Below are 24,274 nucleotides of genomic sequence, written 5' to 3'. Positions count from 1 at the left end.
TAAGCCGCCGACCATTGCTTTGAATAAAGAGCACCGATAATTAACTAAAATTTGTGAGAACTTTGAAAACTAGACTATGCCATCCGAAAACTAATCTCTTTACGTGACAAACGAAAAACATGTAAAAAAAGCCATGCCTTCTTAAAGGATATAGCCGCTGTTAGCCAAATAATTTCCATTACTTAGCAGTTTTTATACCATTGAGAATCCATTACGAATTAGAAAAGAATCGATTTCCTCGCTCAATATTTTTAAACTGTGTCAATCAAACGTATATATATCGTACATATGTATATAAGTACATGGAGCGTATACGTATTATTATTGTTTAGTATGGGATAACTGTAATTGGATACTAACGACATAATTATTTATTATTTATTATTAATTATTAACAAGCCATCGTCTTAGATAAATAACTAATTTCATATATGTTTTTGTCGAATTTTTTTAATTCGATCATAGTTGATTTTGGGAAATATCTGGACCACTTTCTTTTCCGAACCTTAACTTCACTTAAGAATTTTGAATGCTCCCTCTATTCGAGCTCTCTGTCCTTTTTCTTAGGTTTAATTGGATTTTATACACTCAATTTGTTTAATTTATTCTTAGTAAACACTTAAGCATATTTAGTCCAGTAATGAGTCAGTTTTTAATTCCCAGACAGGCTATACTAAAAGCGATATCGATGTGCAGCGTCACTCAAGTGAAGTGTTTAAAGGTTATACTACTGCTACTACTAATACTACTGCTTCGGCTACTACTAGCCACTGGTGCTACAATCTTTCGGTAATCTATGACCAGTTATTGATAGCAAGTGTAATTGTGGATGCCATGGAAAAGCGTAACCAATCCAAGTGCTTATCATTATTGTTGTTCTCATGGACGATTTATATAAATAAGACCCTGGCCATGGTTAACTTATCAATTGCTTACCATAAGGCCGAGAAACATGGTCAGTACCAGAGTATTTTTAATAGCCACGCTATTGCTAAGCGTTGGCACAACAGTGTGGAGCAGCAGTCAGAATGATGATTATATGGAGATGGACCTGTCGGAGTACCAGAGCCTTACTCGACTAAGGCATTTGTCGGTGGAGTTTCTTGACTTTTACCAAAACATAACGCTAAAGGATCTGTTGCCAGGCGAAAGTCCTAGAATTACCCCACAGGATCTCGAATGCTTATCGGATCTTTCCCTCCTAACTCAAGGAGTGAGAACAGGCAGCTGGTGGGCAATAAGATGTAAGTTTCTCCATGTCAACTCCAGTGGAACGAAGAGTACAAAGTTCGCTTTTCTTTCAGTGTTTGATTCGTGGGGCTCAATTCCCTCGGGAATTTTAAAGGGAAACTTAAAGGATTTGGGTAATTACGACGAATGCTTGGCCATTGACCACCAGGTCACCTCCAGTCACAGTGTGAGGGGAAAATACTGTTTTGCTAAGATTATACACATTGGCAAAATTTCTGGAGTCCCAAACTTTTTAAATGTGAACACCGCTGTCTGTTTTCCCTCCTCTTGTTCGGGCACCCACATGGACACAATGATTCGGCAACTGTTCAAGCAACTACTGAATATAGAGGTCAGTGCAGACTTGGAGCTGGTCAATGATGCCTCATGCAAAACAGCCGATAAAGAACCCTATGACGGGGTCACCATATTCACCATGTAAGTTTGAAGAATTCATTCAATCCTGGCTTGTTGGGTAATAATTGATCTCTCTTCTGTAGTGTCATTTTGTCTATATTGGCGACCTTGATGGTCTTGGCCACCTTATACGACTATTTCTTATGCGAAGATCAGAGTAAGTACCTCGTGTTTGCAGTTCTTATTTTGTCCTTAATTATTATTAAACCTTTTGATTCTTTCTATAGAGAAACTTCCTGTCATTGTAAAAGCCTTTTCGGCAAGGGCGAATTCCCGTTCTCTGTTCCGCATTGTGGACAACAAATCGAATCCCAATGTCATCGATTGTCTTCATGGAATACGTTGTATGTCACTTGTTTATGTTATTTTTGGTCATGATTATATAATCGCTGGAGTGTCGCCAAATATTAATATTGTGGATGCCTATAAGGTAGGCTATCATGCTGATTATCATTACAAAAGGTCTGATAACTGAAATTCTATTGGTACAGTGGTTTAACTCAGCATTCTTCATGGTCGTCAGAGAGGGAGTCTTTTCTGTGGACACATTCTTCTTTCTGAGCGGCCTATTGGTAGTTCTCGTGGGACTTCGCTATGTGGAAAAGTAAGTTTTCATTTTACATTGTTAATGATGTGGCTAAATGGAAGATTCTCCTCATTTCACAGAACCAAAGGCAAACTAAACGTGCCAATGATGTATTTACATCGTTATCTTCGACTCACACCAGTCTTGGCAATTGGCATTCTCATTTACATGAAGATACTGCCCCTTCTCGGCGATGGGCCTCTCTATGGCGGTGTTGCCATGGAAGATTACAGTCTATGCAAGGATAACTGGTTCTGGACTTTGCTCTACGTGCAGAACTATGCCACAAACGATTTGGTAAGTAGACAAGTTGAACGAAATGAACTGAATCGTATAATGAGCTTTACCTGCTATCTCTCTTTGAAGTGTATTGGTCATTCCTGGTATCTGGCCGTTGACATGCAGTTGTATATTATTGCACCATTCCTGATATTGGCCCTCTACAAATGGGGCAAGAAGGGAGCTGCTGGCGTCTTTGTGTTAATGCTGTTGCTGGCTTCGTGTCTGTTTAGCATGATGGTGATAAAGAATTATTCCATGTAAGTGCAGAAATTTGATGACATGCATGCAGGGAAGGTGAAATCTATCATAAATGTTTTACAGGGTATCTGGTGGTAGCACCTCCATGAAGAAAATATACTTTGGAACTCAAACACGTGCTTCTCCCTATCTTATTGGCATACTATTTGGCTACTTCCTGCATGTGAATCGTGGCAAAACGTTCAAATTGAATCGCCCTACGGTCTGGTTGGGTTGGATTGTCAGTTTGTCCTTGTTCTTCACTTGCATATTTGCCCTCTATGACGTTAGCACTTCGATGCCCATAGTGGATGAAGCTTTCTTTTTGACCTTGGGTCGTATAGCCTGGCCCTTGGGTCTCTGCTGGGTGATCTTCGCCTGTATGCAAGGCTATGGTGGATTGGCCAATAGTTTTCTTTCATCGCCTTTATGGCAGCCGCTGTCAAAGCTCTCCTACTGCGCCTACATCTTCCACATGCTTATCGAAAGTCTAAATGGTGGCATTACAAGAACCCAAACCTACTTCAGTAACTACCAAGTGGTAAGTGAACCAGCATAACCCACATCTCACCGCCTACTAATTCTATTCCTTTAGATGCTTCGTTTCTGGGGAGACTTTGGCTTTGTCGTCATCCTGGCATATTTCATGTACATCCTGATAGAAGCTCCATTTGGTAATATAGAGAGCCTTCTGTTGCCAATGAGACAGCCAAGTCCGGCTGTTGCCCCTGTGACCAAGGTGCCAGCTCCCATTACATCGACTTCCGAATCGGCGCCACCTTTGCCCAATAAATCAGTCCTGACTGATGAGAAGCCGTCGGTTACGTTTACCACAAGCAGCTAATTTGAATCTGATCTATTGGCAAATAGTTTTAACTGATTTTTTTTTGTTTTTATTATTATTATTAGTTTTAATATTTATGGACTGGAATTTCTTAGTAAAATATTTAACTATTTATTGCATACTTATCTGTTTTTTAATGTTAAAGCGGGAAATAACTTTTATGGAATGAAGGCAAATCTTGCTTCAATATTAAGAAGATTGTCGCACCGTTGCGGGTATACCCTTTCCTGAAGCCATTCTTATTTCGATTTTTATGAAATTTTGTTGACCAATTCCCATTGATTGCCCATTACACTTAATTATTGATCAATCTAGTGCCGGATTACTTTAGCCATTCAAAAACACAAAAATAAACATAAATGCATGCTTTTTCATAAAATTAAGAAGATCACTTTCCATTGTGTTTTGTAAGATTTGAATAGAAATAAGGACTTTCCACAGTTTTTTAATCAAACATTTTTGGTCAATCTTCCTTCTCTCAGCTTGTATTTTCTCCAATATCTGACTAATTTAAAGAGAATATTATTATTTGCTAGAAATGAAGGCATTTTATGATACTTTAAGGAAATTTATAAAGTTTTAAACACGATAACCTAGTTATTCAAATATATGTACCTACATATATATGTATACAGCCTAAGGGAGTTGTGTCACCCCGGAATAACCCTACATTCCTATACATATATGTATCTATTAACTGAATTGATGCAGTCAAAAAACTCTTGTCCTCTCAATCTATTATAATCCTGTCGAAATTTGAAGCAACTTTGAATTGACTTTCGTTTAGATTCAGTTGGAATTTTATATTCATATACCCAAGTTCCCCTAATCTCTATACCTGATGAACATGTCTCATCCGATTCTGCCTGCTCTGCCTTCCATTTCGATGCACTCTTTCGCCCAATGGTTGCAGGATTTGAAAAATTCTTCATGTAGTCTTATCATTTAATCAGCACACACGTGTTTTCAAAGTGTTTCGTTAAAGCGATCGTAAACTTATCTAAAGCAATCCCTCTGACGTGTTCGAATTATCGCTTAATCAAATCTGGGTCGTACAAAGTGCAGTTTATTGATAATGATTAACCACAGCAATTAACTAAGGAATGTACTGAAAGGAAATTTTATAGCCTTATTTATATTTCCAAACTATTTATCATATTAGACATTAAGTTTTTTGATATTTTACGGGTTTAATAGCATTAAATATTAAGAAGTACAAATGACAAAAGTTAATTTTCTTAGTTTGTTGAGAGACGAATTCATTTGAATTCACATGAACTGATTAAAAATTGACTTGTGTTTTCTTTATATTATGTTTTTTCTTAGTTTTCGTAATTCGGAGAAATTCCAATTTGAAAGCGTTCAGGTTATTTTCCATACACTCCTTATAAACATTATAACCACAGCCAATTATCGTCTAGACTCGAAGTAAAACAAATCTTGATTAAATTTTGCCTAAAATCGATTAGGTAGTTGTTGTTGATTAAACTTATTTGCAGCCATATCAAGGGATATGGACTCATTGGAAAGTTTCATTTCAAAGGTCTTCTTAAAAATTTACCTGTATTTTACTTAAGCAAGCTACGTGAAATCTGTTAAATGATTTACAACGTTTAATGGTCATTAGTCAGGGCAGTGGCGGATTAAGTCTAAGGCCAAAGTAGAGTGTCCAGATATTGGAATTATCTGTAATGGCGAATTATACTTGTAAGAAAAATTCAGAAATATTAAACCCCAACAGTTTTTAAATTGTTATTTTGGAAATTTATAAATATTATTGTTGAATAACTTACATCAGTATTATTATTATGTGTTATAAGTTTTGTTGTCACACTGTGCGTATACGTAATTTTTTAAGATTACATCTGCATGGCCTAAAATGACGAAGTTAGGGAATCTTCGAGGATTTAAAGAAAAAGGGAATTGCAAGAAAACCGAAAAGGTGTAAAAGATTTCCACCAATAAAATAATAAACTATAAAAGCTATTTAGTTTGGAACTCCCTAAAAAAACCCTTAACAACATTTCCTGACTTTTTTCTTTTCTCTAGTCCAGAGGTAGGCACCCATAGCCCGTGCGGGCACTTTTCTTCGGCATATGATCGTTTTACCATCTGTGTGCATGCCGAAGTCAACACGAAGTGCACTTGAGAGCGTAAAAACAGAATTAGTCTGTTGCAGCATTTCGACGCGAGCGCATCTATGTCGCGTTGTTGGATAACTGCACATGAAAAAATTAATTTGGGGGTTGTTTTCTCATTTATTTTCTTGCAGCAGATCATCGATTGTGCTGGTTTTAGCGATTGAGCCAAATTTTATCCACTTTTCATTTTTCGCAGTGTAAAATACACACATATACTGACAGTTTGCGCTGGCTCTCTTTGTGCCTACCCCTGCTCTAGTCATACGGAATTCCTTTTCTGTGACAAATTGGAGAAGGCTAAAGGATTCACACTGTAGTTATAAATACTAAGTGCATATTAAATAATACGTACATCCACAGATGTACATAGAAATGTAATTTGCCATCTACCAATGAGCCCAAAAGTATGCTACGCTGAATAGTTGACTTTACGATGGCAACTAAAGTGCTCATAAATATAATGCCACTTATAATTACCAAAATAGATTTTGTGATATTGTCGAAGTACTTCAATTAATTTATGATTGTAGACTAGAACTGATTGAATTTTTTTCGGCAAACTTAGCAAAAGATTCATAAAAAACAAATTTTATAATGAGTATAATTGTTATTGACTCTGAGACAGTTGGGGACTTTCTTTCAATTTGCAATAATAAATAGTCATATTGAAATGTTATTTACCTACTACTAAGCACTTGCAAAATAAGTGCACTTCACTTGTAAAAACTGAATGAATCATGACAATTGGTAAACGATAGATCGATGTTGTTGTTGTTGTCAAAACATGTATTAATCATCCAATTGGCCTGAGAAGTTGACTATTGAGCTATAAGGTTTAAGCAGATATTAATTCTTCGAAATTGCCCTTATTAGAATGCTTTTCCAAGTACAGATGTATTAAAATACTATGATAAGATTGTTATGCCATGAACTTGCTCTAAATGATGGTATTACGTTGAATGAACAGCAAACACACTAGAGGATCAATTTGATACGAACAACAAAAAAAAAAAAAAACGTACACTTCATCGTTGTGGCCATGGTAAAGTACACAAATTTGATAAGATTAGTTTAAGTGGAATGAAGAACTACTTATATTATTTCCCAGAAATCAGGATATTTCAAAAACAAACCAAAGGGTACATGGAAGATCTTCTCCAACAAATATGTATGCAAACATGATTGAAACGTTCTAATCATAATAACTAACTGATCAATTTCGAATAGTCCTCGTTTAAAGTGTCCCAGATTGATTGATAGTAAAGAGAGAACCGATTCGCCTCACTCCGAAGGTTGTATACACTTTTTATTATCAAGACACTTAACTAAAACTTTTTATACTTCAAAGCTATTAAATTACAATTATCAGGCACCTACAGAAAACTAATTTTCTAAGTAGCTAATGTGGCCTAAATTCGGCATTACTCTATTAACCCCTATCCGCAGCGATCACACTCGAGGGCATTTAGCTTTGAAAAGTACAACACCTGTTCCATGAAATTCTTATCCTACTCAAGCGGGTGATAGGAGTGATGGGGAAACCGTTTGCCGTCTATAAATTGGACTTCGATTATAATATTCAATCATTGAATTGAATGCCTTTAACAACAAAACAGTATGTCGAGATTGGAGACTTGCATAGTGGTCATAATATTATGGACAGCGGTTATGGGCAATGCCGCCGAACTTCAAGAAAATATTAGACTGAAGGACTATCGGATTATGAACAAGTTACGTCCCTTGTCAGTGGAATTTGTAGATTATTATCAAAATCTTACCATAAAGGACTTACTGCGAGATGGTCCAAGTTCGAATATACCCACTCCACGAGACTCACAGTGTTTTGTTGACTTTGCACTAGTAATCCAGGGCTTGACCTCGGGCGGTGTATGGGCGATGAGAAGTAAGTGTGTTGGAAAAACTCAAAACTGCTGAATCTTTAGACTTTCCTTTCAATTAACTAAAGTGATTGACTCGTGGGGCTCGCTGCCATCTGGTATACTATATGGCAATCGCAAGGATTTGGGTAACTACGATGAATGTTTGAGTATTAACCATGTGATTACTACCGGGCATAGTGTGAAGGGCAAGTACTGCTTCTCGGATGTTCCAATTGGTGATTTATTACTTGGTTCAAGTGCATTTAATGCCAAGACTGCCGTTTGCTTTCCCTCCTCCTGCTCGGCGGACAATATGGACATATTGATAAAACGGCTATACAAGCAACTACTCGGCCTAAACTTCAGTGAGAATTTGACTTTGGTTAACGAAGCCTCCTGCAGTATAGCGGAAAGGGAACCCCTAGATGGTTTGACTTTATTCACGATGTAAGTATGAAAAATTTCAATAGTAATGAATTTGAAGGTAATAATTATGATTTCTCTTAAGAATCCTTTTGTCTATATTGGCGTGCTCGATGGTCTCGGCCACCCTATACGACTATTTCATATGCGAAGATCAGAGTAAGAGAGTATTTTCAGGTTTCTGATCCTTTCTATATAATTAACCCTTTGGCTATTTCTTTGTAGGAAAACTTCCTCCCATTGTGAGGGCCTTTTCGGCGCGGGCGAATTCCCGTTCTATATTCCGCATTGTGGACAGCAAATCGAATCCCAATGTCATCGACTGTCTTCATGGAATACGTTGCATGTCCCTAATTTGGGTAATCTTTTGTCATGTCTATATGATAGCCGTTTACTTGCCCAATCATAATTTGATCAAAATTGAACCGGTGAGTAAAATATTTTATCTCCAGAAGTTCTCTCACTTATATTCATTTCATCAATTCTCACTTCAGTGGTCCAAGTCAGCCTTTAGCCTGTTTGTTCGAGAGGGCATTTTTGCGGTGAATACTTTCTTCTTTATCAGCGGTTTGTTGGTTGTCCTTGTTGTTCTACGAATCATGGAGAAGTATGAGACATGAAATCACATTGGTTGCAAAATCTATATATAAATTTATATTGTTCTTGCAGATCGAAGGGAAAAATTAATTTGCCCATGATGTATTTGCATCGATATCTGCGACTCACACCGGTGCTTGCCCTTGGCATACTTATCTACATGAAGATACTCCCACTATTGAGAGTCGGACCTATTTCGAATGGTTCCCTCGAAGACTTTGAGGCAATATGCAAACAAACATGGTTCTGGACTCTATTTTACATGCAGAACTATGCCACCACAGATATTGTATGTATGAATTCTATAAAGTTTTTATACTCAATGAAAATTCTCATAAAAATTCATTCGACAGTGTCTTAGTCATTCGTGGTATCTGGCCGCCGATATGCAACTCTTTTTGGTGGCATCCTTCCTCCTTGTTGCCCTCTACAGGTGGGGCAATAGGGCAGCCGCTGGCATTGTGGTGCTCATTCTGCTGCTAGCCACATGTCTCTTCTGTGAGGTTTTCATTAAACACTGGTCCCTGTAAGAATTGTCGTATTGTGGTTACACATAATGGATAACATTTCCGTTCTTCTAGATACTCGTCCAATGCACACAAGGTCACCTTTGCCACACATGTCCAAGCATCGACATATTTAATTGGTTTACTCTTTGGCTATTTTCTGCATGTGAATAGGGGCAAGAGTTTCAAGTTAAATGGCATTGTGGTCTGGCTCTTATGGCTAACTAGTGTGGGCCTACTGTTTGCCTGTATTCTGGGTCTCTATGGTTTTACGAAAACCGCTTCCTCAGTTCCCTATTTGAGTGAAGCCTTCTATTTGTCCTTGACACGCATAGCTTGGCCTTTGGCTCTCTGTTGGATAGTCTTTGCCTGCATCCAGGGTTATGGTGGATTGGCAAACAGTTTCCTATCATCACCTCTGTGGCAGCCATTGTCCAAGATCTCATATTGTGCCTACATCTTTCACATGTTCTTCGTAGTTCTCAATGGAAGCATAACACGGACCAGCACACACTTCAGTGACTATCAAGTGGTAAGTTCTCAATGATATCTTCCTTCAATCTTTATATAATCATTTCACTTTGTAGATGCTCCGTTTCTGGGGAGATTTCGGCTTTACAATATTGTTTGCCTATTTGATGTGCATTCTGATTGAAATGCCATTTGCTAATCTAATGGAACTCTTGTTGCCCAAGCCTAGAAAGTCTTCTACCCAAGAGCTAACTGAGCCACAAATCATCAAATCAACCAGAATTGTAGAATAGTTTTAATTTACTTATTTATTTAATTAGTTTGTAGAAATAAAATAATGCTTGGTCATAGCAAATGGCTGATCCCATCTGTTAAGTATTTAGGTTCTATTTATTGCCAATAATTACTTAACCTGGCTCACACCTGACTACTTATAAAAACATTTTAAAGGTTCAGAAAATCTTTGTACTAATTCGATAGTTGATTCATATAAAGGCTCTAGTATTGATAATACATTTTAGTTCACACATTTGATTTCCATAAAATTGAAAGTTCTTTCATTCATAGTTTTATGGGTTTTGGGTTTAAAAATATAAATAATTGATTGTCAGGCAAAACTCTCTGTTCCCTGTCCGGATTAAAGGTTATCAAATCATGAAGAATCATATAAATGAACTACTCAAAAAACAATGAAGTAGAATGTTAGATAAACAGAGAGCAGCATATCAAACCACAGCAAACAGTGGTGGTCATTAGGTTAGGTTAGTTAGTTTCTGGTTAGTTCTGGTTTCACACGTTCTTTCTTATTTCTTTACTATTGTAAATCTAGAAAATCAAAGCCCCAGTTTTGGTTTTTGGTGCCCAGTTAAATTTTGAGTTTTCGTATGTAGTTATTGGGGTTCGATGGTCTAATCACGTTATTCATCACTAACTCATGCAGAAGACATTTTTTCTTGAAATATATATAAAAGTAAATTAAATTTCCTGTCGAATGATATATATTTTACAAAAATCCGACAAAAATTAGATCGTTTTCAAAGCATCTTAAAATTAGCAATTAGATATTCTCAAATAAAAGCTACTTAAGAACGGGTTATGGCATTAGACATTATTGTAAATAATCGGCAACCTCAGAGAGTTGTGTGAGATTTTACGGAAATGTCCGATTTTTTAAACAAAATTAATGATTTATTAAATTTATACCCGTGTCCTTTTTTTAAAACGATTCTTCTGGGTCACTCATGTGACATCTTTTCCACTGCGGTTCACACATTCAACTATAGATATTCGATTGGTATTTAAGTTTAGAATGAAAACTAAAACATTAAAGAGTTTTCTACAATATGTAAATAACTAAATATAATTTAATATAATAAGCCTAAAACTCAAATTGTCTATTAAGAAAAATTTAAGAAATTTTGATCTCTCCTGTTGGCATACCGGGCAATCAATAAGTATATGAGAAATGTTGATTGATGCGTTGCAGTGTGTACGTATTGGAGGAGGGGATTTGTTAAGGATATGGCTGTGGGTTTTATTTGTGAGTCCCAGTCTGATTCTGGTAAGTTTCAATATATCAGTTCAAGAGGTGTTAGTTGTTGTCGTTTTGTCTATTACATTTATTTTTTTCATACGAACTTTCCTTCACGCTATTTTTTCCAAAAAATATAAACTTTTAATAGTTGATTAGTAGAAAAAACAGCATTTATGGGTTCTTGTTGTTGATTAAGCTTTTCCCGTAAATGCCCAAATACATATCATATATAATTTTATTAAGAGTCTAAAAATGTTGACCTTGTTTTATGTTTTCTTAATTCCTAACGAACAATTTAAAGTTTGCATGCCAAATTAATTTAATAATAATGTCGTTCGATTTACAATTAGATGAACATTTCTTAATGAACTACATATATGTATGTACGTTCGTAATACACAGTGTTTGCTCTTGGAACCATTCTATATAGGCATCTTTTTTAAATATTTTGTGGGTTTACATATGTGGCAACTTTGGCGACAAAATATTGAAAAAATGAATAGCATATTCCATTATCTTTCATAATTTTAGATTTGGCAATACAATTCAAAGACAATAGAATCCGACTCCGCTTATAACGTCCGTCCGGTTATAGTGACTAAAGTTCGATGAGTGATTGGTTGGTCCCAATACAAACTTATATGAAAGGTCCTTCGATTAGTACGTCTTCGGGATATAACGACGAAAATTGTCGGCCTCTTGAGCGTCGTTATAACCAGGTTCTACTGTATATAGATGATGTATACCCAAATTAATTTTTAATTCATCATATACATATAATTATTAAAGGTACTAAATCTGATCAAAAGTGGAGCTTAATCCACAATGCCATCTTTCTGTTCTGCAGTTCCGATTAATCCATCCCTGATTCAATATAATAACTCTCAAAACTAATGCCATATTTTACAGATATCGATTGTCATTGATGGCAATAACGAAAATTCGTTTATTTTGCGTTTCATTATTTCCTTTTTTCTTTCTGTTTAAATTATACAAAAATATACATAGATAAATATTTACATAAATACATAATACTATAAAATATAGCTTATATAAGAAACAAACAAAAAAAAAATATATATATATATATATACATATATGTATATATAAATCCTGACGAATTTGTGAACTGCATATCATATCGTTGGATGATTTTGTCCCGGTTTGCTGCTGTGATATGTGATCAATTTTGAACTTATACATATTCGGACATACATAATAATGTTAGTGGTTGGTGGTGGTGGTGGTGGTTTTAATCTCAAATTAGTTTAGTTATAGAAATTTAGGTACTGCTGCCACAGAAGTTGCCAACCTTCTGCCAAAATTGTCCCATTTTAGTGGACTGCGTTTTGCTGGCCCTTTGGCGGGCCTTTTCCTTTTTGAATAACAACCAAGCTCGTTTCGTATCGGGATTCGCTGGTCCCCAATTTTCATTTGGCTTAAGGCAACTGACAAATGATTGCCATAGATTACCATTTCGATGATGCGAAATGTACCAGATGCCCCACAATGGGAACTGGGCTGTGCCTATGGCAAATACTATCCAACCAGCAACTGCAACAAGACATTCGATTCAATTCAAAAGCATATTTCAGATATTTGAGAAACTTACTATCGCCTGCCAGAGGGAAATATATATCACTATATTTGATCGGCTCAATGGTGGCCATGGAATAGATGAAGATAACAATCATCATTACGGGCGTAAAGAAGGACCAACACACACGCCAATAGAGGGAAACACGTTTGTTGCACATGAATTCGATGTCATCGCAAAAGTTCTGAAGACCTATGGAGCCAAAGAAACCAGATTAGTTGAACCCAAAGGGAAAGAAAGTGTTTGAAGCCCAGCTAACCATATATCCATACAATGCCTGCCAGCTCAAAGATGGCCAATATGAAGACCACATAGGTGCCACCGTAGAAATCAACCAGGGTTAAGATCCATTGTCCACCCTAGATTGGAAAAATATGTATTAATTATAATCTGTCTCTGTTTTTCTAACTCGAATCTTGGACTCACCGGTGTCACATAGACCAAGCCCAAAAGAAAACCACATATGGATGTCACCAAGGCCACTTTCCAATATTTCCAATTCTTAAACTGATCACAGATAATGGTCACTATGGTGCTCTGTAGGGCGACAATTGACCCAATGCCCAATACGAAAAGCATAAAGAAGAATAGCACAGAGAATAGTTGAGGCACTGCCTGAAACTTCGATATAGCATCGGGATACGAAATGAAGGCCAATCCTGTGCCACTGCGCACCACCTCGCGAATGTTGTCCACTTGCAAATTGTGTGCCAGATTGCCAAGAATGGCAAAGATTGTGATGCCGCCCAGTAAACTGGTCAATGTATCCAAAGTGGTCACAATCATGGCATCCCTACAATCCAAAAACCAAAACAAAGATACAATCAACAAACGAAAAGCTTTCCTCTATTGAGACTCACCTGTAGATACTGTGATCGAAACGATTGTATGAGGCAAACATAATGATGGGTCCACAGCTAACGGCTAGCGAGAAGAAACATTGCACCACAGCCTCCTTCCACACGGTGGGATTGAGCAATTCTCCCCATTGTGGTTGCAGGAAGAAGATAATGCCATCGACAGCACCTTCGAGGGTTACGGCTCTGCCTAGGAGAACAAAGAGCACCACGTAGGGGAAGAGGGCTAGAAAGTAGGCTGCCTTGCCGGAACTCTTGACGCCGCGCATTATCACAAGGAATGTCACAATCCAGGAGACAAGCAGAGCCAGAGTTAGCTTCCAGTCAGGAGCACCCACGCCATCCGAAATATCCAGCTTCTCCTTAATGACCACATTTCTGCGAAAGACATCATATTTGGGAAATAGCTTTCCAAATGGGATGGGTATGGGATGGACAACTTACAGGAAATACAACTCGGAGCTACTCTGCAATTGAACACTGTCATTGTCGGCCCGAGATATGGTGCCGTTCCATCCTCCTTCATTTCCCATTAACAACGAGGATGTCGCGTTTCTGGCCGCTTCTAGCATTGTACTCGAATAGTCCTCCGGTCTGGAATTCACACAATTTGTCCACTCATCGCGGCAATAGGACCACGGCAAAACCGATTGGAAGGACACAAACAGATAGTACAGGGTTAGAGCCAACAGTGAGGAATAGTAGCTGATGATGCAGATTGTGGCGAATGCCTGACCATAGCCAACACCCAAAAACGATGGGCAAATGGACCAGATTTTCACAGAGCCTTGACTCGTGAACTGTCCGATAATCATTTCCAAATAATACATAGGTTTGCCTTGAATAAATAAAGTTTATTTTAATATCAATCATTCATTTATGTATGTATATGTTTGTATGTCTTTCTTACCGATGAGAAACAAAACAATTATGTAGGGTATTAGAAATGCTCCGCCACCATTCTCATAGGCCGTAAAGGGAAATCGCCATACGTTGCCCAAGCCCACCGAAACGGATATACAGGACATCAGAAATTCCAAGCCATTGCCCCAATTTGTGCGTTCCACTCCATCCGTGGGTTTTTCTTCGCCCTTCTCATTGTTCTGTTAGATAAAAAATGCGGAATGGAATTTTTACTTATCACATATTACTCAAATATTTAGCTAATATCTACATATAAGATGATTAAGTGCTTGTATTTGATTAGCTGGTAAGAAAACAAGAAAACAGACAAAAACAAAAAAAAAGACTTGAGAACAAATATTTCCCATGCAAAAGCAAAGAGTTGATGCTTGATTCTTCTTGTTTTCCTTTTGGCCATAACGTATCTACATAATGTTACACACACACACACACACACATCCCCACATACATTTCAATTGTAGTTTCCGCTAATATTTGGCAACTCATTCCGCCATTTTTTTTGATGTGACTTGATTAGATTAGAACAATTTTTATGGAACATATATATATATATATATATATCGTACATATGCGCGTGACAATCGAATGGAATTTATGAAGATAAACATTTTTACGGAATTCCATTCTAAAATAATAATTTTTCAAACATTTTAAAGTGATAAAATATCAATTAGATTTAAAAACATTTTTTTTTTTAATATTCTATATACCTCTTCACCTTTCAATCATTTAAACTGAACATTTTATTATTTTAACAAATTATTTTAATTTAAGTTTGAAACATGTGAAAATTCTTATCACAGTTTTTTTTTGTTTTTTATTTTGATTTTCCAAATGATCAAATAATTGCCAGTTTTAATAATTTATGAAATAATAAACAGTGGTGGCCACAAATTTATGACCTTTTTGTGTTCTTCTTCTTTATTGCTGATTTTATGATTGGTTGCTCATTATTCTAATAAAATGATGTATAAAAAAAAACCCCCATTATCCCTAGGCAAATGTTTGGCATGTTTTTTGTTCAGTATTTAAAAATTGAATTTCAATTAAAGTACTTTTTTCTTTTAACTACGATCGAAAGATGAATCGAAATCATTAAAAAAATTATTAAAATGTTTATATATATGTAGGTAAATGTTACAACATTTCAATATAAAATTTTTTTCCAAAATTTGGCATCAATGTGAATATGAAAACATAAAAGGGATATGAATTTCTGGCCACCACTGTAATGAGGTACATATGATTGTCAGAGTTCGGTTGAAAATTTCCCATGCGATTTGAACAATTTGTTAACAATCTCAATAAATTACAATTAAAATATAATTGATTTCTTTAAGCCCGGCTTAAAAGCAGCCTTTGACTTGGATTTTTTTAGAGATATATAGATAGGGAGAGAGAGGGAGAGAGTGGGAGAGATGATGAGCTAGTGATCATTTTTCAAACAGAAATGCTTTTTTCGATTAAATTAAGTTTTTTGCGGTTAGTGGTAATTCACTTTATCAACATTCATGATTCGCTTGAGGAGGGAGGAGAGAGAGAGAGAGAGAGACAGGGAATCTCCATATAGTCATATGTATATGTATTTAGGTTTCAGCTTTAGTTTCAGTTCGTTTATATGGGTAATTACCATTTGAATGGGAATTGAAAATGCCGCTAAGCACTCTCACTCAATAGAACATGACAAGTATGTAAAACTGACTAAGTATCACATCTGAAAATGCCCACTCGCTAGATAATTATTCATTACAATAACACGAAAAGTGTACACACTAACAAAATAATTGTTATTAACATTATCAGAATGAGCAACTTAAACAAAATCCCCTAGACCTGGAAATGCGGTCTAATGCAAATTTGCATTTGAAGACAATCTTGGAATAACCAAACTAAACAGACAAGTTGATCGTATTATGACTCAAAATAGTTGTCATGGGATTTCATCTCATCAAGCCATCTCAATTGCCATTGTTCATGTAATTTTAGACAGTCGTCATCATTATTTTTGTTATTCCCACTATTATTATTATTATTATTATTAAAACAGTCTCGTTTGTCTAAATCTACATACATATATAAAGCATTTAGCAATTACTGTCTATGCCTGGGGAAGGAGATTGACGGGGGGGGGTTTTTTAAAATATATACATATTTTTTTTAATATTTGATCGTAAAAAGTGTTTTGTTTCCTACAAACGAATAAAAAGGCTGTTTAAATAAAAAAAACACACACACACATATACACACATTTATATACATGTATGTATATGAAAAGTAACGTCTTATGGGTAAAATGAAAACAAAACTGCATCATTAAAGGCTGCCGGAGAGAGGGGGAAGGCTGGCAATGGGACTAGGGTGGGGGGGGGGGGGAAGCAGGCTCGTATTACGACTCCAAAATATTTGTCAGCTCGTGTGTTTACACAATATTGCAAGTGCAACAACAACAACAACGATGGTGGATATCTTCCACCGATATAGTACAGAACAAGTATGTATATACTATATGACCAAAGGGGACTAGAAAGGCTGTTGAACTTTTATCAAAATTTCTCATTGTCCATGGATCTGAGTGTGGCAAGATAACATGAGAATGACATTAACCCTCGATATCATGATATTTACTTACTTTGTATTTGTTTTGTTTACAGTTAATGTGAAATCCAGGTCAAGGAATCATTACATACTAACTAACTTGTTTCAATTAAATGTTGGTTTTTATGCATTCTGCCAATTGAATTAAATCTACACTCGTCTCAAAAGGAACACCATGATAGCAGACTATCAAAGAGAGAGCATTTGTAGGGTCCTTTCCATAGAAGCTTATCAAGGGCTTATCAAGCTGAGAGGGACTCATTCGGTGTTGTTGTTGTTATTTCAAGTGGACTCTAAACTTCTTCTCTAAACTCCATGACAAATATCAAAATCCAAATTTCGTTATTTTTAATCATTTTTCTTCTTATAGTTTCCAAAACTGACAAAATTACTAAATAAGAAATCCGAAAATATTTTCGAAGAAATTTTGGCGATGAATTTCGGCATCTAAAGTTAGAGTTGAAGTGAATGCAAATGATTTATTTAGCTCAATAATTACAAAGAGTGAAGGATATCGGCTAATTACTAGGAATTTTTAAAAACCATTTAACCTTTAGGTTTGAGGATCATTAGACGACTTGACTCGATCCTTCATATAAGGATATATAGAACACTTTCTGCTCTACTTCTGGATCTAAATTTTGGCTTTCTTGCTCTTAAAAGTAAACGAAATTTTGATATATTTTTTATTTTTTCATGAGTTTAACTTACGACTTGACTTTTTATTGATTGCAGAGAGCTAAAGTTAAAACTGAGGATGTAACTTACAGATTTTGAGTGCACATTGGGGACAATATTATAACGTAATCTATTTGTTTTTAGCACCTATTGTTGACTTGATTTCATTCTTAACGTACTTATGTATGTATGTATGTATGTATGTATGTATGTACATAGATATAGTATAGTATTTTTATATATCAGTTGTGTTTGCACATTATAAGCAATAGAACGGGTTTATTTTGCCCTGCTTTTGCCCGCCCCCTCGCTTAGCACCCTTACCTCAATTCAGACCGATTCAGCTGAGCTGAGCTGTGTATTGAAGGGCAACCGACTGAATGTGGCTATAAGATAAGTTTCGGGTGAACTAATAATAATGCTTTTGGATAATAACTCATGACATGACCATATAGTACCTACATATCGGTATCTCCCTCATATTTGTCGGCCAATTGGCCCATCATAAAAAAACAAACCATAATGATCTTAATGATCATCATAAAGTTATAATAAAAATGTTGTTATAGTTTCTATAGCCTGACACGTCACTAAAGCGAGACGGAGCGATGCATAGAGGGAGAGTGAGAGGGAAAAAGTTTAAGGTTAATATAAGGACTATTTCGCCTTGATTTCTCCTTTGAACTTTTAATTCTTTTACTCACTGTAGTTACCTATTATTTTGTATACCTACATATGTATATTCAATTATTTGGCCAATCATGACTTTATGATTGATTTCGTTTGACACTCTAAAATCTTAAGTGGCTTCTGGTAGCCTCTGGTACTTGAGTAATCCAAAATTGAAAATTTCACTTGGCAAATTGGATTGCATTTTGTTTTTTTTCTTGTCTCTGAAGAAGTGAAGTACTTTTCCGAATGATAGATAAACTTACTTCCGTCGCCGTCCCGTTGCCATTCTGCAATTGTGGCTGCTGCTCAATGTTTTTCAGTTCCATAATTTATGCACTTGAAATGTTGTTTCAAACAAAACAATCAACAACAGCAACAACAACAACAAGAACAAGAATCGCGAATTTCAATACTTTAACGAAACGAAACAAATAACGGGACAAATTATAATTAATCTATTGTGTTTTTTTATTCGATGTTGGTTTTTGCTGGTGTGTATATTATTATTATTATTATTAATCTGGTTGGTTGTTTTTTTTTTTTTTGTGTTAAACTTGGCTTTGGCTTTGGCTAAAGCTTTCGGCCTTGGCTTTGGCTTTGGTATTTAGTATTATATTGTATTATTTTATTTTATTAAAATTGTTTAGGTTTCTGATGTTGAATTCGCGTTTGAGTTTTGAGTTGTGCTGCGCCATGAATGCCACGGCTGGAACTGACGGGGAGGCGATCGTTGAGCGCTTTAAGAACCGCCAACGCCAACTTTACTGTGGGTAGTAAGTAGGTAAGGTAGTTAGGTACCTGTACTTACCTACATACTTACCTAGTGCAAGCAACAAGTGCTCAGAACTCTGGCATAGAGGGCATAGCAGGTAAGAAGCGTGAAATTATTCACACACCAACACTCACACACACACGTGCAGTGTTTTAACTGCTTTTTGTTAAGGCGCTTTTGGATAGCGGCAATAATGCAAGGGGAAACTTTCGCTATCAGTATCAGAGGGAGCCGGATTCGGCTAAATAACTTGTAGTTGAAACATTCTGGGCATCGGCGCTCCACTTTGTGATCGGTTAATCGTGCGTTAATAACGTTTGTTAGAGGACAAGTTTTGATTTTCAATTTGGGTTTGTTGTTGTTGTAGTTTAACCACTTAAAACATCCAATTTAATTTCGCCTTTTTAAGTGCCTTTTGACGCAATTCTGCGTAAAATATGTACAAGATAGAGAAGAATGATTCGTTGATAAGATACGATATCACAGACTGGCCCCAGACCAGACTGATTGAGACTCCTTAGGCAATCCTTTATTACACTGAAAAAAACACACATTGCACCAAAATCCAAATAAATGAAAATTAAGTAAGTAAGTCGCCTCGATGACTCAGGTGCACCATGCACCAAAAAATTCTGTTCACATGGCTCTTACAAGCATATGAGCACCCTAGCGCCCCCACCAGACAACGGCCAACTCCGGCCTTATGGAAAAACATTTATATGCATAACTCGGCTATTGTTTGTCCGATTTTGATCAAATTTGGTATTTCGCTGGATATTAACATCAAATTTAAGTATGCAAAAGTATAATTGCACAAGGTAGAAAATTACCGGGAATAATCGAGTTTTTTCAGCTTACGGGGTTGGAAGGGGGCGTGGAAAAATATTTACACATACAAAATTAGCGTCTTTATTAAGCAAGTCTACGTACCAAATATGATGTCTCTAGCTGGAATAGTCTTTGAGAAAAATACTTTTGTTCAAATTCCGGGGGCGGAAGGGGGCTTGGCAAAAATTTGAAACAAACTTGATCACTTTACATACTATACTAGTCTATATACCAAATTTGGTGGCTATAGCTTTTATAATCTCCGAGATCTAGGTGTTCATACGGACAAACGAACGGGCTGACAAGGATATATCTACTCGGCTGTTGACAATTTCGAGACCCTCCTCATGGACGGTTCCTAATGGTGTTCCATTCCTTTTTTTAAGTGAAAACTTGTTGGTAGGTCGTAACTTGATACTCTATGGAAAGATTTTGTGATTTGAAGAGAGAAAGACATTTAAATTCTCCCATATTCGAGATCTTGAACTCTTTAAGAGAAGGAGTTATCAAAATTTGATTTGAAACTATTGTTGAAACCCGCACCAACAGATTTTTTTCCGCAAATAGTCGAAGTATAGTTATAAAACTTAGCACACTAACATTTGTTGTTATTCTCTACTGGTCTACCAAATTTCATAAAAATACTTTTAAAAATAGCCAAATTATGCGTATAAACTAGGTACCGCTAGCGCCAAAAGCTTAAGCCTTACAAGCGCTTAAGCTTTCGGCGCTAGCGGTACCTAACATATCCTGAAGCACACCCGGCTTTATAGAGTATATGTTACTTGACTTTTACAATGTAATCCTTTTTGGCTTTTTAATATGATTTTTGGATTGGAAAGAGAAGGACACCCATCTTTAAGCCTCTAACCAGAGATTCAAATTACATAGTCCCTAATTCTCCAGAGAGCCTTTTTGATTGCATCTGCATTAACTTCTTCCTGCTTTCTTTTCTTTAACACCCAGTTTGAATGATGCATCAGAGCCAGACATTGTAATCATTATTGATTCATTCAACTGAATACATCTGGCATTCCATAGTAATGAGTGAGTGAGTGAGTTAGCCAATGGGTTGTGGGTGTTTTTCTTAGTGTAGACAGCTAGGTGACCAATGGCCAGTCATTTGGGGTAGTTAATTGAAAGATAAAAATTGTGCAAACGCATTTACTACTTGGTATAGTTGTATAAATGCCAAGACATCGACTATGACGATTGTTACGTATGTGACCCATCTCTAAGAAGCTGTTATCGTCGGACTGTTAAAAGGTCTGTTAACAGCTGCACTTCTCAGTCGTTCTACTAATTGCTTCGGAACAACATCGGACTTCCCTGCTACAACTACGAGGGACTTCTACTACTACTACTACTACTACAGCTACAAGGGATTACTACTACAACTACGAGGGATTGCTACTACCGCGACTACTACTACAGCTACGAGGGACTTCTACTACTGGACTTCTACTTCTACTACTATAACTACAACTACTACATATCCAGATTTCTATATATACATAAGTTTGCACAAACACAAAATTGGCGACGAGGATGGGATAATTCGTCAAACTTATATATGTATATGTCGTGTACAGTTACAATCGACCAAGCGAAAGCGAACAAAGAGACGCCAAAAACCGCATGCGTGCTGGCGCCAAGTTTATTGGAATAAAGAAACGATACTTTTCCAACGCGCGCATTTGCAGACAGACGCGCTACGACTACTGCAATTTGGATTGATGCTCAAACACACACACATACGATCGAATTCAACTACTAATGTCTGATTTGGAATCACATGAGGAAAAGCCCACCAAAGTGAATATTGCTACAGAACGCAAAACAACAAATAAATCAGTGATAATGTCAGGAGTGGGTCAGTTAGAACCATTTGATTTAAATCACCCAAACAAATGGACAACTTACAAGCAGCGTTTTGAGCTGTATCTTCTGGCCAATGACGTTACGGAGGAAGCACGGAAGAAGGCTGCATTGCTTACCCTGGCTGGCGCTCCACTGTTCGAGCTTCTAACGTCATTGGCATCCCCTACTCAGGTGAGTGATTTGAGTTTATCGGAAATATATGAAATACTCAACCAACATTTGTCTCCATGTCAATCGGAAATTGCGGCCTACTACCAATTTCACAAGCGAGACCAACTAATTGATGAATCGGTTGCGAACTACATGGCTGCACTTAGGACTCTCGCTGTCGACTGCAAATTCGGAGCTGCGTTGGATCGCATGTTGCGCGATCGCTTCGTATGTGGAATGAAGGATGAGGGTCTTCAGAAAAGTCTTCTAGCAGAGGCAGATTTAACGATTCAACGCGCGATGGAACGCGCCACATCTAGTGAGGCCGCTGCTCACAGCGCTTGGGCCATGCGAAATACAGCTGAGAGCACTGAGTCGATTCACGAAGTGCAGACTAACGCGATCCGTCCAAGCCGACCCAATCAGCACCACCAGCCATGCGATGGTTGCGGGGGTGCTCACTTGCGGAAACTGTGCCCACATCGGAACACTGTGTGCCATGCCTGTCACCGAGCAGGCCATCTTCAACGAGTCTGCAGGGCTGTAAGAGACCCGGGTCGTAAAGCATTCAACACATCGAGTGGCCATGACTCCTACCGAGGACCACACAAGCAAAAGCCGAATGAAGAATACAGTGTCCACAGCATACTACCGTTGATTTGCCCAAAGGAAATCGTTACAATAATTATAAATAAACGAAAATGCCAATTCGAAGTGGATTCGGGGTCTGCGATCACAATGATAGACGAAGCTACGTTTCGTTACATCTGGCCAACGGATAGACCGAATATCCAAGATTGTGCTCTAGAGTTTACGGATTACCAGAAAAACCGAATTCCAGTTATTGGCATCGTGGATACATCTGTCCAGTACGATAATAAATACATTCCGAATCTTCCACTGGTTGTTACATCAAGCGGTGGATCGAATTTACTTGGACGCAACTGGTTTATGCCCTTAGGCATCAGCATAGAAGGAATACATGCCATTAACGCTAAACTTAGCATCGAGGCAACTCTGGCGAAGTATAAGGATCTGTTTTCGTCTGAATTAGGCCGTTTTCGGGGGCCACCTGTGTCATTACAAATTAATACTGATGCAACACCAGTCCGACTGCCAGCAAGACGCATTCCATTTGCAATTCAAGAATTATATGAAGAAGAATTAGACCGTCTGTGCTCCCAAGGAATCCTAGTACCCATTGAATACTCCGACTGGGCGACTCCTACAGTGCCAGTAATTAAAAAGGATGGTACTATTCGCATATGTGGCGACTACAAGTCTACAATTAATAAAGTGATTAAGCAACACGGCTATCAAATTCCTCCAATGAATTCATTATTAGCATCAGTTGAAGGAGGATCCATATTTGCGAAAATCGACTTGGCTCAGGCGTACCAACAACTAGTGGTAGATGAGCAGTCTGCATTGATGCAAACCATATGTACACACAAAGGTTATTTCAAAGTAACCAGACTACAATTTGGAATTTCTTCAGCCCCGGGCATATTTCAGAGCTGCATCGAACGTATATTGCAGAACGTTTCTGGTGTTTTACCCTACTTCGATGACATAATTGTTATGGGAAAATCAGAGGAAGAGCTAGCGGTGCGTCTTAATGAGGTGCTTTCAAGATTTGATAAGGCCGGACTACGCCTACGCAGAGACAAGTGTCAATTTGGAGTTCCGTCAGTAGAATTTTTGGGATTTAAAATCGATGCACTGGGTATAAGACCGTGTGCCAGTAAGGTCGAAGCTATCAAGTGCGCTCCGGCTCCAAAAGATAAGAAACAATTACAAGCATTCTTGGGACTCATCAATTTTTACCACGCATTCCTGCCACATAAGGCAACCGTTGCAGAACCGCTTCACCGTCTACTGGATAAAAATGCGCCATGGGTGTGGGCCCATAAACACCAAGATGCCTTCATGAATCTAAAAAATCTTGTAACTTCACAAAATGTGCTAATGCATTTCGATGGCAAATTGCCAGTATTGTTAACGTGCGATGCATCTCCGTACGGAATCGGAGCGGTGCTGAGCCACAAACTTCAGGATGGATCAGAGAAGCCTATTGCCTTTTATTCTAGAACTCTCTCCAAGACAGAAAGAAACTACTCGCAAATCGACAGAGAAGCCGTTGGGCTTATATCAGGCGTTAAAAAATTTCAC

General features: G+C 37.3%; 3 protein-coding genes across 3 annotated transcripts; 2 read left to right on the top strand and 1 right to left on the bottom strand.

Moving 5' to 3' along the window:
* The first annotated feature begins 946 nt into the window (after positions 1-946).
* On the top strand, positions 947-3,662 carry LOC137583524 (nose resistant to fluoxetine protein 6-like). Its single transcript, XM_068298588.1, has 9 exons — positions 947-1,244; positions 1,305-1,668; positions 1,731-1,804; positions 1,875-2,077; positions 2,139-2,251; positions 2,314-2,530; positions 2,600-2,772; positions 2,837-3,293; positions 3,348-3,662. The coding sequence occupies exons 1-9, from the start codon at positions 953-955 to the stop codon at positions 3,594-3,596; spliced, it is 2,142 nt and encodes a 713-aa protein (XP_068154689.1). The 5' UTR covers positions 947-952; the 3' UTR covers positions 3,597-3,662.
* Positions 3,663-7,490: 3,828 nt separating this feature from the next.
* On the top strand, positions 7,491-9,989 carry LOC137583597 (nose resistant to fluoxetine protein 6-like). The gene is made up of 9 exons (XM_068298683.1): positions 7,491-7,640; positions 7,704-8,064; positions 8,126-8,199; positions 8,266-8,468; positions 8,535-8,647; positions 8,710-8,926; positions 8,991-9,163; positions 9,219-9,675; positions 9,731-9,989. Exons 1-9 carry the CDS (start codon positions 7,634-7,636, stop codon positions 9,905-9,907), a joined length of 1,782 nt encoding a protein of 593 aa, XP_068154784.1. The 5' UTR covers positions 7,491-7,633; the 3' UTR covers positions 9,908-9,989.
* Positions 9,990-12,049: 2,060 nt separating this feature from the next.
* NAAT1 (Nutrient Amino Acid Transporter 1) lies at positions 12,050-19,227 on the bottom strand. The gene is made up of 8 exons (XM_068298415.1): positions 18,735-19,227; positions 14,513-14,705; positions 14,047-14,440; positions 13,606-13,980; positions 13,172-13,538; positions 13,005-13,104; positions 12,761-12,937; positions 12,050-12,702 (listed from the first exon to the last, which is right to left on the bottom strand). The coding sequence occupies exons 1-8, from the start codon at positions 18,795-18,797 to the stop codon at positions 12,431-12,433; spliced, it is 1,941 nt and encodes a 646-aa protein (XP_068154516.1). The 5' UTR covers positions 18,798-19,227; the 3' UTR covers positions 12,050-12,430.
* Between the last annotated feature and the right edge of the window lie 5,047 nt (positions 19,228-24,274).

This window comes from Drosophila tropicalis, unplaced genomic scaffold, assembly GCF_018151085.1.
Source record: "Drosophila tropicalis isolate 14030-0801.00 unplaced genomic scaffold, ASM1815108v1 contig_867, whole genome shotgun sequence".
Lineage (NCBI taxonomy): Eukaryota > Metazoa > Arthropoda > Insecta > Diptera > Drosophilidae > Drosophila > Drosophila tropicalis.
The sequence above is the reverse complement of the archived record's forward strand: the minus strand, read 5'-3'. Positions and strand labels throughout refer to the sequence as shown.